Genomic DNA, 17,322 nt, shown 5'->3' with positions numbered 1-17,322 from the left:
TCTCCCCGTTCCGTAGTTGTCTGTCTCTTCTTTCCCCGTGAGAACCCTGGTCTCCTAACACACTCACCCCCTCAGCTTTACAGAACGTCAAAAATAGTTTCAGAATGGCTTCACCTATAACCACTTTAATAGACAAGCATTTTTGCTTATTCAACAAGGAGAAGAAGCTTATCTCCACGACGTATCTGCACACACCAAGGAGGCTTCAGTTAACCTCCTGGTTTTCCATTCCTGCCGCCTGCCTTACCCTCCACCTGCAGCCTTTCTAGAGCCTGCGAGGAGGTCAGCTTCCTGCCATGGGTCACTCTTCACTCTCTTCTATGAGACAACACTCCTCTCAGCTTCTAGAAACTTATTCCAGAAAATTATTTTAAAAGTTTATCCATTTGTGACTCTTTTCCTATTCTCTTTGCTGTTGTGGGTTCAGTTTTTATTCCTCTAATATCATTTGAGAGGCATGTTAAGAAGGAGTTGAGACCAAAAAAAGGGGAAATTTTTTTAAAAGGTGAGTGTTTGCTCTACCAACTTGAAACAGAAGTCTGCCGCCGACTTTAAAAACAACAAAATGTTTTTTCTCCCCATCTCAATTCTTTTAATGTCCTCAACACCCAGTAATTTGTATATGAAGCTGTAAAATCATGATACCAAACAATATATAAGGGGGTGGGGAGGGGGCTGAAACTGAATAAACAGCTAAGGAAGAGTATAAACATGGGAAAAAATATTAAGAACAAAAAGCAAACTAACTGCCCCACGCCAGCCCGACCCCCAGGAAATAGTGTAAGTTTAGACACCACAAGTTTGACAGTTCTGTTTCTAAACTCTGGGAAATGTCTTTTTTAAAACTGAAGTATAGTTGATTTACAGTAACACTGGGAAGTGTCTTCTTTGGCCCCATTCTCTTGGGTTTGACTGGTACCTATCGCAGCCCCGCCTTTACCTCTAGGGAGACGTGAGTGGGTTTGCAGGAACGAAGGAGGGCAGAACGGTAGCGTAAAACACCAGTGGTGGAAAGAAAAGTGCTTTAGGAAATCGTGTAAAGACCCCGAGACTAGTAATGTGTGATTTTTCCACAGCTGTGATTCCTTCAATTTAGCCATGCTTCCTATAGACGTCCCTGCCGTTCTTGACGCCTTACCAGAAGAAGACAGAATGGAGACCATCGAACGGTACTCTTTTACTTTTGGTCTCTCGTGTTGTCTATTTGCCAGAAATCGTCCCGGTGCTGTGAGAGATTTCCAAGGAGCGCACAGTGCCCGAGCTTGCACCCAGCCGAGACACGGCTAACACCCAGCCATGCCCCCGACTAGACAGGGTGCTGGATCCGTGGTGGAGAACAGTCTAAGGTCTCACGCGGGCTGGTCTTCCCGTGCTGCAGGCGCTCAGGGGAGGGGCGAGCGCAGGGGGTGCTGAGTGGGCTTCCCAGGCTGCAGAGTCGCGTGGACTTGGGTTAGTGCTCGAAGGCTGGGTGGGATTTGGAGGGGCATAAAGAACTATAGCGCCCCCAGGTAAGGAAAAAATTTAAAAAAGAAAAAAACAAAAACAAAGGAAATTTTAAAAGAAAGAGTGAAAACAAACAAAAAAAAAAAAAGGAAAAAAATAAAAGAACTATCAGCCCCAAACCAGGCTGCTTAAACTTGACTTTACTGCCGAGCACCCAGCATCCCGTGGGAACGCGGCCTTGACGCGCCTGTGGCTGTACCCACGTGACCATTTTCCCCTGTGGATAATCAGTGAGTGAAGTCCTGAATATCCGAGGCGTGTGTCGGTTTGTGTGAGACCTGCCCACACACAGGTGTGATACTTGAGCGCCTGAAGCTTGGAACCCAGGTGTGGACGGGGAGGTGGAGTGTCCGCCACTCAAAGCCCAGAGCACGAGGGCATTTCCTGAGGACGCTGCGGCCGGGCGGGCGGGGGTGACACACGGTTCCTTGTGGTTCAGCGTTGGGGGCAGCGGGGGAGACGCTCTGCAGACCCCTCCCCCATTCAGCACCGATGCGCGGACCCCTGGGGCTCAGTTTCCCCATCTGTGAAATGGGAATAGTAGTACCTGCTTCTCGGGGGTTGTCACCCAGGACGATGAGGAGGAGGGGGGGGTGGCCGACATCTACTGAGCACTAAACGGGCGTCAGGCCAAAGCCTCCCTCCCCCACAACAAGGTCGTGTTATTTTCCACTCTCGGGGGATGAGGAAGGCGCTAACGGGAAGGCGCTCTCTGCACAGCGCCAGCATCACGCGGGACTGGCCCGGAGCAGCTGCTCCGCGAAGCTCACGGGGTCGGAACGACTCTGTGCGGTTTCCACGGTGTTTAAACCCAACAGAAAACTGCTCTGCCCGCCTCTGTTTACGTACCGCTGTCAGGAGAGTGTTCCTCTTGCTAACTCTAAATTTGGAAGCCTCCGTTGATCTCGGGAGCATTTCTCTGAGTGTAGCGGAGACGGCCTCTCAAAAGAACTGTCCCCTCTTCCCCATGTGGAAACCGGAGGCTCATGGTCCCAGCCTCCCCTGCAGTTACGTCCTCCATGTCGCTCGGCCTCTGCCAAAGGGACAGGAGCAGACGTGAGATCTTCTCCCGAGGGCAGGACCAGGATGGGGTGGGCTCCTGCACCCTCCCTCTCGCTGCTTCGTGGAGCTGGAACCCACACGTGCAGGGACCCAGCTGTGACCGTCCAACAACCAAGCTCGAGGCCAGGGCTCCGCAAGCGGCCGAATCTGGCCTGCCGCCTGCTTTTGCAAACCGTTTTACTGAAATGCAGCCACACTCATTCATTTGTGTACTTTTCCATGATTCCTTTCATGCTGCAACAGCAGAGCTGAGTAGTTGTAAAAGAGACCCTACGACCCGCAGAGGCCTTTACAGGAAAAGTTTGCTGACCCCTGCTCTAGGGGATCGCGGAGCCCAAGATGAAAATAACCTCGGTCCCTGTGATGTCTTCTCTCACCCATAGGTTATTTAGAAATATACTGTTTCATTTTTAAAGCAGTCGTGGATTTTTTACTCTTTGCTATTGATTTCTATTCGAATTCCATGTGGCCATAGAACATTCTCTGAATGATTCCAATCTTTTGAAACATTCATGCTTTCCTTATGGTCCAAGATATGGTCAATATTGGTAAATGTTCCACGTGCACCTGAAGAGAATATGAATTCTGTAACTGCATTTCTGAACCGCTTTTTATTCTCTGCTTATAAATAACCATTCCCACTACTGTGGGTTGGTAGAAAGCTGTCAGCCTTATGCTTTTTCTTAACGTAGATTCCAGAAGAGTAGGTGGGAGGAATGTTGAAGGAATTGCATAAGTCTTAAATGATGACAATATTTCTCGATTTTATTCCTTCTCAGCGAGCTCTGTGAGCAGAGTATAGACATCATGCTGACTCCAGAAATGATGGAGGTGGAATTCCCTATGTTGGGCTACAAGGACACCAAGAAGGAGAAGTAAGTGGACGCTCTGATGGCCTAGGAAGAGTCAGCCGGGATAAAGTTCATCCTACAGGACGCACAGAACTGCCGTGCTGTTTGGATCTAAGAACGTGTCACAAGGTGCATGTTTCCAATGCTTCAGATGTTTAGATGTGTATTTTATGCATAGCGACACTCCCTCAAATGTTGTTGGCAAATAAACCTTTAGAACAGAGTCCAGCATTCCCATTTGCTTATCGTGTAATTTCAGAGCTGTGTTTGCTTCTTATGAGTAGCTGGATGAGCTTCATGCAGTATAAGAGGCCCAGGCTCTGGAGCCTGGCGAGACCCAGGGCCGCATCCCATTTAGCGCCCGTGCCACCTCCAGCGGCATTGCTCATCTTCAGCAACTGGGCAGTTGTGAGGGTTAAGTGAGATGCCAGTGCGAAGACACCTCTCCAGCTGCTCGACGTGAACTCGCTTGGCACACGTGAATTCTTCTCTTTGCCTCTCCCTCAGGGGCCAACTAGCCGAGCAAACCGTCACCCTTCAAGAATTGGTTTTGAAGAATACTTTGGCAAAGTAAATAACCACCAGAGTTCATATGGTTTGTTAAGTTTGAAATTCCAGTTATCCTTTTTAGAATTCTTTTTCTCTTTAAAAAAAAAAAAAGTCTTTTTTGGGACTTCCCTGGCAGTCCAGTGGTTAAGACTCCGCGCTTCCACTGCAGGGGGTGCGGGTTCAATCCCTGGTCGGGGAACTAAGATCCCGCATGCCGCATGGCCAAAAAATAAACAAAAATAGAAATAAACAAATCAATGATTTTTTTAAAATTTCTACTGAAAAAATAAAAATAAAAAAGCCTTTTTTTACTATTAAAATGTTAGAAAATACAGAAAAATATAAAGAATAAAATAAAAACAATAATCCTACCACCCAGAGGCAGTAACTTGTACATTTTGATGTGTGGTCTTCCAAGGATTTGTTTGTTTGTTTGTTTAAATAAACCATAAACACCTATTATATTTTGTTAAACCATACATACAGTCATCACTCGGTATCCACAGGGGATTGGTTCCAGGACACCCCCATCCCGGGTACCAAAATCTGCGGGTGCTCAAGTCCCTATATAAAATGCTGTAGAATTTGCGTATAACCTACGCACACCTTCCCATATACTTTAAATCATCTCTAGATTACTTATAATACCTCATACAATGTAGATGATTTGTAAATAGTTGCCAGCGCACGGCAAATTCAAGTTTTGCTTTTTGGAACTTTCTGAATTTTTTTTTCATCTGGAGTGGGTTGAATCTGAAGATGCAGGACCAACGGATACAGAGGGCCAACTGTATGTGTTGATATACATTCATACGTGCATACCTTATATATATATGAATTCAATCATATTGTTCATATTGTTTTATCTTCTAGACTTTTATCTAGCAGTATATCATAAACATAGATGTATAGACACAGATAGCAGTATATCATAAACATAGATGTATAGACACAGATACACATCTCTGTATCTCATTGGTGGATGTGCCATCGTGTGTTCACACATCCTTCTACTGATGATCACATCAACTCTCTTCAATGTTTTGCTGTTGCCAGTAGCGCTGCAACAAACCTTGTGCCATAATTCCTTGCAAACTTATCAGACTGTCTCCTTGGGATAAATTCCTAGAAACATAAACGCTAGATCCATGTTCATTTTAAGGTTTTAATATATAGTGCTTCACCACCATTCAGAAAGTTCATCAACAAACCTCCTACCAGCAGAGGTCAGGATGCCCACATTCAAATGCCCTGAACAACGTGTTATAGTATCAGACTTTTTTTCTTTACCAATATGATAGGTTTTTAAATGACCAAATCATTGTTTTAATTTTAAACTTCTTTGTTTACAAGTGATGGTAAAAAATTTCCTATGTTTACCAATTGTTTTTCTTCTTTTATGAAGGGATTTTTTGCCTATATTGTAGAAAGTGTTTATCTTTTTCTTACTTATTTGTAAGAAAGAGTGCCTCATATTTTAGGGATAATTACCCTTCCTGTGTATACTGTAAATTTCTTAGTTTGTCTTCCTTGTTTGGGGTGTTTTGGGGAGGTCCTGCCTTTTCAGAAGGGAATACCCACGTATCTTAGAGGAGCATGGGGTTCCTTTGGTTTGTTTGTGATAGTAGCAGAGGCCTACAGCAAACCAACACTTCTCAGAAAGTAGACTGGCAGTTTCTCGTAAAAGAAAATTCAGGAAATAAAAATTTTAAATAGAATTTCAGTGAGCATCTGATTTAAGCAGCTAATTAACAATAAAATATCATGTTACACTACATAGCACATAGAACCTCTGACACCTCAACAAAGAGATGTACTTTGCATTTTGTTTCAGGTTTCAAACAGTTGACTTAAGAGGGTTTTTTTCAATTTTTTAAAAAATTCTTTTATTTATTTACTTTTGGCTGCATTGGGTCTTTGTTGCTGCGTGTGGGTTTTCTCTAGTTGCGGCGAGTGGGGGCTACTCTTCATTGCAGTGCACAGGCTTCTCATTGCGGTGGCTTCTCTTGTTGCAGAGCACGGGCTCTAGGCGCACAGGCTCAGTAGTTGTGACTCGCAGGCTTAGTAGTTGTAGCTCACGGGCTCTAGGCGTGCAGGCTCAGTAGTTGTGGCACACGGGCTTAGTTGCTCCGCGGCATGTGGGATCTTCCCGGACCAGGGCTCGAACCCGTGTCCCCTGCATTGGCAGGCGGATTCTTAACCACTGCGCCACCAGGGAAGTCCCTGACTAAGAGTTTTAAATAAAAACCCTTTTTTTTTTTTCAATTTCAAAAATTACCCCTGGACTTAGAATGGTTTACTCCATGCGTGGGGCAATATCTCATACCTCTTTGCTTACTTGGTATTGAACCAGGTTTTTCACCATTTTCACTACAGAAGCTAACATTGAATGCCATTGGATTATCAAATGATTATTAAATGAAGTAGAATTTATTACTTTATATATTCACCCAAAGTGGAAGATCTTCTTTTCTTGTTTAATGTATTTCAGCTACTTTACCAAAAAAAACAAAAAACAAAAAAACCAACAATGAACTCTAAACATTTTCTGCACAACAACTTAGCTTCCAATTTTGTTTTCAAAATACACATACATTTCACACATTTTCAATAAATAGATCTATGGCCTTTTGAATTCATCTATTTTGCAGTTTAAATTATTTTTTGTACGTTTTTTCATGTGTCAAAATTGTCAATGTAATTATCAGTTTATTGGCTGCATAGTATTACAACTGACTGATATCCCACAGATGATTTTTTTCAAATTTTTATTGAAATATAATTGATTTACAGTTGTGTTAGTTTCAGGTGTACAGCAAAGTGATTCAGTTATACATTTATCTATCTATTCTTTTTCAGATTCTTTTCCCTTATAGGTTATTACAAGATACGAGTAGAGTTCCCTGTGCTATACAGCAGGTATTTGGTTCTGAAATTCTCTCCAGCGCACAGCAAGCATGACCCAACGCTCAGTTCTGTCTTCTCTGTCCTTGTGCCTTTTCCTCACCTCCTTCAGCCTCAGCCAGAAGCGGACAGAGTCAGACACACACACACCAGAGCTTGGTCAGACAGGGACAGAAATAAAGAACCCATCAGTGGGACTTAATGTCCCCATGAAGACTGCTGTCTATGGGGTTTGTGGCAAATATTTATTTTCATGGATGCAAAGAATCATCTGCTCTCCCTCGATGGCTGTAATCAACCCGAGAGATTCTTTGCTGCCTTGATGGTGATCTCACCCTCTCAAGACCCACTAAGGAGAATCATATTGCAAAACGTCCAAGAAACTGTGAGAGTGACTTTAGTTGCCAACATATCATTCAACTCCCCTTAGATTATCATATCACTCAATCATTAATATCTTTAAGGGCTGACATGATCTATATATTTTTACACTGATTCCATAAGGTGGTGCCAATTAGTCTTTTTTTTTTAATTATACACATTAGGGAACATTTTAGTTCTTCATTTTCTGGTATTTCTGCTTTTTCAAAACTTTTGGGTATTTGCCAAAACTTCACATTTCACCCTCTTTAGAAAATGTTTGAGAAGCACTTAATTTTATTTTTTTAATTTTACTGAAGTATAGTTGATTTACAGTGTTGTGTTAGTTTGTGCTGTACAGCAAAGTGATTCAGTTATACATATATATATTCTTTTCATATTCTTTTCCATTATGGTTTATCACAGGACATTGAATATATCTCCCTGTGCTATACAGTAGGACCTTGTTGATTATCCATCCTATAGATAATAGTTTGCATCTGCCAATTCACTCCTCCCCCACTTTGGCAACCACCAGTCTGTTCACTATGTCCGTGAGTCTGTTTCTGTTTTGTAGATAAGTTCATTTGTGTCATATTTTAGATTCCACATATAAGTGATATTATATGGTATTTGTCTTTCTCTTTCTGACTTACTTCACTTAGTATGAGACTCTCTGGGTCCATCCATGTTGCTGCAAATGGCATTATTTCATTCTTTTTTATGGCTAATATTCCATTGTATACATGTACCACATCTTCTTTATCCATTCCTCTGTCGATGGACATTTAGGTGGCTTCCATGTCTTGGCTATTGTCAATAGTGCTGCTGTGAATATAGGGGAGAAGCACTTAATTCTGTATTGAATTCTTCTATCTGGGCAGATCGTATAGCTGAGCTCACAGCCCTTAGACATCTGTGCTTCCAACCAAATACACTCATCACGTCCTCCCAGATATCTGGAAAGTTCTGCCCCTCGCCACACCGGCGACATCTGGCCTCCACATCAGCCACTCCTCCACCCAGGTGCAGAGCCCTCCCTCTTGATTCCCACCTTCTGGAGCTATTACCAGAGTCAGAGATACTGTGCGTCCACTTGACTCATAAACATGAAGAACCAGCTCCTGCCAACTGAGCCTTTAGAAGCCATCACGCCGGGATGTGTACGAATAAGTTCTCGTTTCCCCTTTGCAACAGTCCTGGGGGACGGGATGCACACGAGGTGTGCGTCTGGAAACGGCGGCTGAGAGCTTAGGTCACGTGGCTCTGCTGAGAAACTGGTGCGGCTCAGACTGGAAACCAGGCTTGAGCCACTTACCAGTCGGGTGTTTCCACTGGTAACTAAGGGATCGCTCAGCGTGGTTTCAACTGTGTATGCGGACAAACAGCCCTCCGACCTTCGCAAGGCATCTCTCGCAACGCTGGGCCCGGCGGCAGGTTGGTGGTGCTTCTTTAGGGCCCTGATGCGCCTTGCCAGGTCTGTGTTTGATGTATATGCTTAGAGAGGTGAGAGACCAAGCACAGCCACTGGAGAAGGCAGGAGATGAAGACCCTGCGGGGCAAAGCTCTCAACTCGTTGACTCTAGAATAACAACAGTCACCGGGAGGTCAGTTCCGCTCACTTGCTTTCTGCAGGTCACCGTGGTCCTCTTGGTCTGTTTATGTTCCAGCCATGTGGGGAAGTAAAGTTTCCAGAGAGAAAAAAATTGAAATGTGGATGATGTATACATTTTAAAATTACTTTTCTCTGTAACAATAAAATGTCATCAGTATGATGGCAATGTTTGGAGCTCCTCGCCGCAAGCTTTAGCGTGGGCGCAAAGGCTTCCAGAGTGCGAGAGGCTGAGCGCCCTCTGGGGGGCGGGGGCCAGAAACGGAGGGGACAGCGTGGGGCGGCCGGAGCTCGCAGACTGGCTTGGGAGAAGAGGGTAACGCCTCTGTGAGGGCTCTCGGGGCAGCTGGGGCGCGAGGGCGTGGCCTCGGGCCCCGGCGTCCCTGCGAAGGGTCAGTGAAAAGCAGGCCTCGTGACCGTGTGTGACAACATGACGGCAGTTCCCATCACAGCCTGGCCTGCACGACAGCATCGCTTGGAGAGCTTCGAAACCAACAGCTGCGTCACTGCTGTGCTTAAACGGGACAACCACCAAGGACCTTCTCTACAGCCCGGGGACTCTGCTCAATATCCTGCAATGACCTAAATGGGAAAAGGATCTGAAAAAGATGAGATACATGTATATGTATAACTGAACCACTTTGCTGTACTCAGCAAACAGTGTACACAGCACTGTTAATCAACTCTACTCCAATATAAAAAACCAAACCAAACCAAACCAAACCAAAAAAACAGCCGAGTCAGACTTCCTGGGGTAGGACCCAGGCAGTAGTCATCCTCAGAGCTCTCCGGAGGATCCAATGTGCAGCCAGGATTGAGACCCACTGGCCTCCAGGATAAAGTCCAAATTCCTCACCGGGGGCTGCAAGCCCTTGCCTCCCTGGGTTCCGCCTCTGGCTTTCCTCTGCCCTGGCCCAGGCTCTCCCCGTGGGGCGGCGGGGGAGCTGGCCTGGGTGGCCGTCTGGTCCTCTTCTCATCAACCACACGGCTTCCTTAGTGTCTCTGAGCTTCCATTTTCCCCGTACGACCGGCTCCAGGGCTCGCCTCCCCTGGGGCTGTGAGGATTACATTAGGAAACGCGAAAAGTGTACCTGGCATTAAACAAGAGTTCAAAACTCTGAGCTCCCCTTAACTCACAGGGCAGGACCGAGGCAGCAGTAATTTAAAAATTATTTTTCATTTTGAAATAACTTTAGACCTAAGGAAAAGTTGCAAAACCAGGACGGAGAGCTCACATATATAGTACTCCGCTTCCCCTGACGTTAACCTCTACTGTGGCACAACCACCAAAAACCGGAAATGAAAACTGGCTCACGCTGTCGACTCAGGTGCTTTCACTGTTCAGGAGCCACGTGGCGTTTCGCCTCAAGTCTCCTTACTTCCTTCCCACCTGTGGCGGCCCCTCAGGTCCCTGAGCCAAACAGCTCCCAGCCAGCCCGGTACCAGGGCCCCGCCTCACAACAGCCCCTCTTTTCTTGAAGAAGTTTGAAGATGTCTGTGTCTTACCGCCAAGGAGCTGAATCAGATCTCAGGCCTCAGCCAAGACATGGACCGGGGGTCTGGTGACACATTCTCCAACAGTGGTGTCTTCAACAAATGTTTCTTTTCAGATACTCTGTTTGCGGGAAGTTTGTTAAAGCCCTTGTGAAAAGAGGGGAAGCGATGCAAAGGAAAGAGCTAGAAGCATATACAGAAGATCAACAGACAATACTTACACTCCCCAAGTCCCCGTGCATGCACACACACGTGCCCGTCCCAGGTCCAGCTCAATGTCTCGCCAGCTAGAGGCCCACAGAAGGTGGGCCCTTTTTTATGCACTTCCTCTCCCTGACGGTAGAGTAGACCTGAACCTGAGGACAGGCTACTCTTCAGGTCCCCACTGCCTGGAGCTCGACCGGCCACCCCTGGGGCACCAGTGGCCTTGCTGCTACCCCTCCCACCCCGGCCTTCCAGAAGCTGTCCCCTCTGCGTCAGGCTGATGCGTCTGAATTGCAAGCCTACACAGGATGCCCCGGGCCTATCCTGTAATTACTATCCAGCGAACTACCCTGGACCCTTCCCTGGATTCCACGTCTAGAGGACTTACCAAGACTAATCTCCTCTTGCCTCGCGGTGCCGTTTAACCTCCAGCACCACCAGAAGTCCGGCTGGATTAGCCGAGACGGGTACAGCAGAGACAGGAAGGTGGTTACTACCAGCCTCGGCTGTTCACATCATGACCTGCAGGAAGGAGGGCCGCCAGTGAGCAGTCATGGAAAGAAACATCGTTCTTCCTCTTTCTGTCTTTCCCACCAGTTGAAGAATCCCTCGGACAAGAGCTGCGGGCGAGAGTGCAGAGCCTCTGCGCCCACCCGGGCCAGTGGAGCCGCATGTCGAGTCTTTACCGGGGAGGGCGCTGACATGACGGGGGCAGTTTTGGGGGAGAGATGAGACTGAAGTTTCAAAACAGACAACGAGACTCAACCAAAATGATACTGTCCCAGTAACGGATACTGACTGACAAATTATAGATTTGGACTGTGCGTCCTTAAGGGAGCCTGTCAGTAAGCAGGAAATCAGTAAGAGTGCAGCTGGTAGCCGTCACTGGAAAAATAAAGTCATTCCATTTACCCCTCAATGAGCTGATATCACTCAGTCAGACTGACCCCACTATAGTCACCACCAAAAGTCCCAGCTTCTGACGTCAAAAAGATACCAAGGAGTGACAGTCGGCGGAAAACTAGGATCTCGGAAGTGAGAGGGGGCTGTGTGGTGCAGCCGAGGCAAGGGACCCAGGGTCTAATTTAGTCTCCGCGGGTCGGTATTATAATAGACAGCACTCACATTAAAGTTAGTAAAAACATGTTGTATTTGTGGCAATAGGGAAGCTGGTATTCAAGAAAAGACAAAAAAATATTTTATATTAGAAGGTTTAAGTACTCCATTAAATTGGAGATAAATTTAAAATGATATGATTCCATGACATGTTAAAAATATATCTTTTAGGGGCCTGCCTTTAAAGTGGCCTCTGTGCTATCGCCCACTCCCAGGGTCAAGCAGAGTGGTCTAACATATGCCCAAAGCGCCTGGATTTTTGGTCTCAAGTACAGTTCCCCAAAAGGAAGCAAGGAGCCTTGGAAAGTGTCTGATCCTATGTCTTAGGGCAAGGATAATTAAGATGGGCCTGGAGCACCAGTGTGGTGCCAGAAAGAAAGTATGCTTTCAAAATGATCCAGGGCAATTTTAAAGGATAAAGGAGCCAGTTGAAAGGGGCTCCCACGGAGCAGCTTGTGACAATTTGGGGACTAGAAAGAAAGCAGTAGTTCTCTGCAGAGCCATATCAGGCATGCTAGAAAGACAAAAGAAAAGAAAAAAAAGGCATGTACAAGTTTATAATGATGTTTACAGTATGTTGGCAAAGCCAGACTGTGTGTATACTATATACTATATTCAAGTTTTGGTCAACATCAAAATTTCATCATTACAAATCAAACGGCTAAAATATTCATTGCACCCCTGGTAGGGGATTGTAGAATCTTATCAGCTCTACTCAGGCAATGAAGAATTATGGAAGATTTTACTATTACAAAAAAAGACACAGGCCTGGGAAGTCCAATTATCTCCATAGTGACTCAGCCTAATAAATACCGACTCATGACGAATCATCCTGGAAATCATTCTGGACCCAGGTCCTGGGCAAGAATATCCCATCAAGAGTTAAGCCTCCAGCACCTCAGTGTGAAGTGGCCCGAGAGGATGGCTCTGTGCCCCTGGGTTAGGAAAGTACATTTGTGGTGTCTGGATGAATAAAAGAATCTGCCTGGGTTGATATTTGGGTGCTGGGTAGGCTATCTGTAATAATTAGTTTTATTCTACTGTTTTATATGTATTTCATTTAAAATGTTTAAAACAGGTAAGAGAATCTGCTAGATTTATGTCTATTTTATTAGATTTATAAGAGTTGCTTAACGGTTTAGTAAGATTTTGCTTATTAGATTTGACTCGGGAATAAGACTACTTGGGTGGCTATTGGTGTATTTAAGAGAGTCGGCTAAATCAAATTTGAAAGTATAGTTTGAGATGCCCAAGGGAGTTTGATCAATTAAGTACAGAAGTGTGGGGTAAAATTAAGGAAGATTTAATTTGTAAAGCCCATGGTTAACTGAAGGCTAACCAAAGAATAGGGAGAAACAAAATCTTATTTTCATACAAAGATCACTGAATTTATTAAGATAACAATATTTGTAAACTGACGTTTTAGGCTTTTAGGCTTAAGAGATATGAGATATTTAAACTTGATACTTTAATCAACTGAATAGTAATTAAAACATAAGTGGGCTTCCCTGGTGGCTCAGTGGTTAAGAATCCGCGTGCTGCCAATGCAGGGGACACGGGTTCGAGCCCTGGTCTGGGAAGATCCCACATGCTGCGGAGCAACTAAGCCCGTGCGCCACAACTACTGAGCCTGCGCTCTAGAGCCCGTGAGCCACAGCTACTGAGCCCGCGTGCCACAACTACTGAGCCTGCGCCCCTAGAGCCCGTGCTCCACAACAAGAGAAGTCACCACAATGAGAAGCTCGCGTACCGCAACCAAGCATAGCCCGTGGTCGCCACAACTAGAGAAAGCCTGCGCACAGCAACAAAGACCCAACGCAGCCAAAAGTAAATAAATAAAATAAATAAATAAATTTATAAAACATAAGTAACTCTTTAAGTATTCCTTTCATGCCCAAAAGCCCCCTCAGAAAAATTTTCAGGAAAAAATAGAAAATCTGAAAAGCCCTATAACAAGTAAGGAGATTGAATCAGTAATCAAAAATCTCCCAACAAAGAGAAGCCCTGAAGCCTACAGCTTCACTGGTGAAGTCTACCAAATATTTAAAGAACTAACACCAATCCTTCTCAAGCTTTTCCAAAACACTGAAGAGGCAGGAATGCCTCCTGATTCATTCTAGAAGCCAGCATCACCCTGATACCAAAGTCAGATAAAGACACTAAAAGAAAAGAAAACTTCAGGCCAATATCCCTTATGAACATTGATGCAAACGTTCTCAACAAAATAGGAATTCAGCAGCATATTAAAGAGATCATACATCATGACCAAGTGGGATTCATTCCTGCAAAGCAAGGATGGTTCAACATATGAAAATCAATCAATATAATATACCACATTAACAGAATGAAGTACAAAAACCACATGATCATCTCAACTGATGCAGCAAAAGCATTTGAGGGACTTCCCTGGTGGCACAGTGGTTAAAACTGCGTGCTCCCACTGCAGGGAGCCCGGGTTCGATCCCTGGTCAGGGAACTAGATCCCACATGCATGCTGCCACTGAGAGTTTGCATGCCACAACTAAGGAGCCCGCCTGCCGCAACTAAGACCCGGCGCAACCAAATAAATAAAAATAAATATTAAAAAATAAAAGTATTTTAAAAAAGCATTTGAAAAGTTCAACACCTTTTCATGAATTAAACACTCAACAAACTAGGAATAGATGGAAACTGCCGCAACATAATAAAAGCCATATTTGAAAAATCCACAGCAATGGTGAAAGACTGATTCTTCACTAAGATCGGGAACATGACACGGATGCTTACTTCCACCACTTCTATTCAACATAGTACTAGACGTTCCAGCCAGAGCAGTTAGGCAAGGAAAAGAAATAAAAGGCATCCAAATTGGAAAGGAAGAAGCAAAATTATCTCTGTTCATAGATGATATGAAATTATTTTTAAAAAACCCTAAAGATTGCACGAAAACCTGTTAGAGCTGATAAATGAATTCAGCAGGATACAAAGTCAACATACAAAAGTCAGTTGCTATATACTAACAATAAGCAATCTGAAAAGGAAATTATGAAAACAATTCCATTCACAACAGCAACAAAAAGGAAAAATACTTAGGAATGACCTTAACCAAAGAGGTGAAAGACTTGTACACTGAAAACTACAAAACATTGCTGAAAGAAATTAAAGAAAACATAAATAATGGAAATATATCCCATGTTCGTAAATTGTGGACTTAATATTATTAAGATGGCAATACTACCCAAAGTGATCTAAAGATTCAATATAATCCCTGTCATTTCTTTTTTGTAGAAATAGCAAAACCCACCCTAAAATTCATATAAAATCTCAAGGGATCCTGAATAGCCAAAATAATCTTGAAAAAGAAGAACAAAGCTGAAGGATTCATACTTCCTGATTTCAAAACTTACTACAAAGCTACAGTATCAAAACACTGTGATTACTGGCATAAAGACATACATATATAACTGAATCACTTTGCTGTACGCCTGAAACTAACACAACATTGTAAATCAACTGTGCTCCAATAAAAATTACAAAAAAAAAAAAAAAGGCATACATATAGACCAATGGAACAGAATAGAGTCCAGAAATAAACTCTGGCATATATGATCAAATGATTGTTTTTTTTGACCAAATGATTTTTGACAAAGGTGCCAAGACCATTCAACGAGGAAAAGACAGTCTTTCAGCAAGTGCTGGTGGGAAAACTGCATATCCACATGCAAAAGAATGAATTTGGACCCTTACCTAACACCATGTTTACAAATTAACTCAAAATGGATCGAAGACCTAAATGTAAGACCTAAAATTATACAACTCTTAGAAGAAAACATAGGGCAAAAACCTCACAACACTGGATTTGGCAATAATTTTTTAGATATGACACCAAAGACATGGGCAACAAAAGAAAAACAATTTGGACTTCATGAAAATTTAAAATTTTGTGCATCAAAAGACAATATCCTCAGAGTAAAAAGGCACCCCAAGAATGGGTGAAAATATTTGCATCATATATCTGATAAGGTATTAATATCTAGAGTATACTGAGAACTCCTAAAACTCAACCACACACAAAAAAACCCAACCCAATTCAAAAATGGACAAAGGTTTTGAATAGACACTTCTCCAAAGAAGATATACAAATGTCCAATAAGCACATGAAAAGGTGCTCAGAATCGCTAATCAATAGGGAAATGCATATCAAAACTACAAAATACCACTACACACACATTAGAATGGCTACTATAAAAAAAAACAGAAAATAAATGTTGGTAAAGATGTGAAGAAATTGGAACCTTGAGCACTGTTGGTGAGAATATAAAATGGTACAGCCCCTGTGTAATACAGGATGCCAGATCCTCAAAAAATTTTAAAATGAAATTAACACATTATGCAACAAGTCTACTTCTGGTTATATACACAAAAGAATTGAAAGCAGGGTCTTGAAGAGATATTTGCACACTCATGTTCATAGCAGCATGATCATAGTAGCAGAAATGTGGAAGCAACCCAAGTGCCCATCAACAGGTGAATGGATAAGCCAGATCCCCCATATTCATGCAATGGAATATTATTCAGCCTTAAAAAGGAAGGAAATTCTGACACATGCTACAACATGGATGAACCTTGAGGACATTATGCTAAGTGAAATAATCCAATCACCAAAAGATAAATACTGTATGACTCCACTCACATGAGATACTTAGTGGTCAAAATTATAGAGACAATGTAGAATGGTGGTTGCCAGAGAGTAGAGGGAGGGGGAATGGGAGTTACTGTCTGATGGATGTAGAACTTCAGCTTTATAAGATGAGTTATGGAGAGGGACAGTGGTGATGGTTGCACAATGTATTTAATACCACTGAACCATACGCTTTAAAATAATCAAGATGGTAAATATTATGTGTACTTTACCACAATGAAAAAAACAAAACAAAACCATCATCAGATGCCCTGTAATCCATCATTCCCCAGGTTCTTATCCCTATATTTATTTCCTGTTTATCCCCTAATCTAGTCCCAATCACCCATCCCTTGCAGGCGTCCCAAACTTCGCTGTGACTTTACAATGTTTGGTCCATCGCCAGCAAATTGCCCACACCTTCACCTGTACGTCAGGGGTCCACAGACCTTTTCTGCAAGGGGCCGGAGAGTAAATGTTTTAGGTTCTCTGGGCAGACTGTCTCTGTCCTCGGGGAAAGCAGCCACAGACAGCGCGAAAAGGAAAGGCCTAGGAGCAGGCAGGGCTGACCCCTGACCCTCTCCCAGAGCAGCTGGGAAAGTGAGCTGACAGGTGTGACGCTGCTCCGTGGAGTGTACAGTGCGGATCACCTGGGAGGAGCCGGGGGCAGAGGCCATGGTCATAAAAATCCAGCTCAGAGCCCCCGCCAGCAGAGAGTGCTTCCCGACGGGAAAGGACGGGACCCGGCGGTAGGACGGGGCCTGGGCTCCGACGGGGGCTCCGCCAATGGCTGCCTCCTGACCCACGCGGAGACGCTGGTCCTTCCACAGCGAGACGGAGCGATCCAGGCCACCGGTGTGGAAGGAAGCTCAGCCCCGCCCCCGAGCGTCCCACCCCTTCGTCTCCGCCCCCGGGTCCCCGCCCCCAGAGCCGGGCAGGCGTGCCTTGCGCCCCGGCCCCGTCCCCGTCCCCAAGGGTCCCGCCCTTTTGTCTCCCTCCCGGGGCCC

General features: G+C 44.4%; 1 protein-coding gene and 1 long non-coding RNA gene across 11 annotated transcripts in view; one reads left to right on the top strand and one right to left on the bottom strand.

Annotated features, from left to right (window-relative positions):
• CFAP221 (cilia and flagella associated protein 221) overlaps positions 1 to 3,644 on the top strand; it is a 135,682-nt gene extending 132,038 nt beyond the window's left edge. For 6 of the 8 annotated variants that reach the window (XM_059912054.1, XM_059912058.1, XM_059912057.1 and 3 more), the window contains 2 exons: positions 1,077 to 1,169; positions 3,345 to 3,644. In XM_059912054.1, the coding sequence (XP_059768037.1) occupies positions 1,077 to 1,169; positions 3,345 to 3,444 (193 nt within the window). In that variant the 3' untranslated portion in view covers positions 3,445 to 3,644. Of the gene's footprint in view, positions 1 to 1,076; positions 1,170 to 3,344 lie in introns of those variants that run through there. The other 2 variants (XR_009500477.1, XR_009500476.1) reach the window with 2 other exon arrangements.
• A 2,993-nt stretch (positions 3,645 to 6,637) lies between these two features.
• LOC132358198 (uncharacterized) lies at positions 6,638 to 17,184 on the bottom strand. 3 transcript variants are annotated; one of them, XR_009500480.1, is made up of 5 exons: positions 16,966 to 17,184; positions 10,928 to 11,061; positions 10,348 to 10,482; positions 9,698 to 9,896; positions 6,638 to 9,440 (listed from the first exon to the last, which is right to left on the bottom strand). It is a non-coding gene; the product is annotated as an uncharacterized LOC132358198 (long non-coding RNA). The 3 variants fall into 3 exon arrangements; XR_009500478.1 differs by having other exon boundaries at positions 6,638 to 9,896; XR_009500479.1 differs by lacking the exon at positions 16,966 to 17,184 and adding an exon at positions 16,765 to 16,953 and having other exon boundaries at positions 6,638 to 9,896.
• Positions 17,185 to 17,322: the final 138 nt, after the last annotated feature.

This window comes from Balaenoptera ricei, assembly GCF_028023285.1.
Source record: "Balaenoptera ricei isolate mBalRic1 chromosome 7 unlocalized genomic scaffold, mBalRic1.hap2 SUPER_6_unloc_1, whole genome shotgun sequence".
Lineage (NCBI taxonomy): Eukaryota > Metazoa > Chordata > Mammalia > Artiodactyla > Balaenopteridae > Balaenoptera > Balaenoptera ricei.
This window is presented reverse-complemented; position numbering and strand designations above follow the sequence as displayed.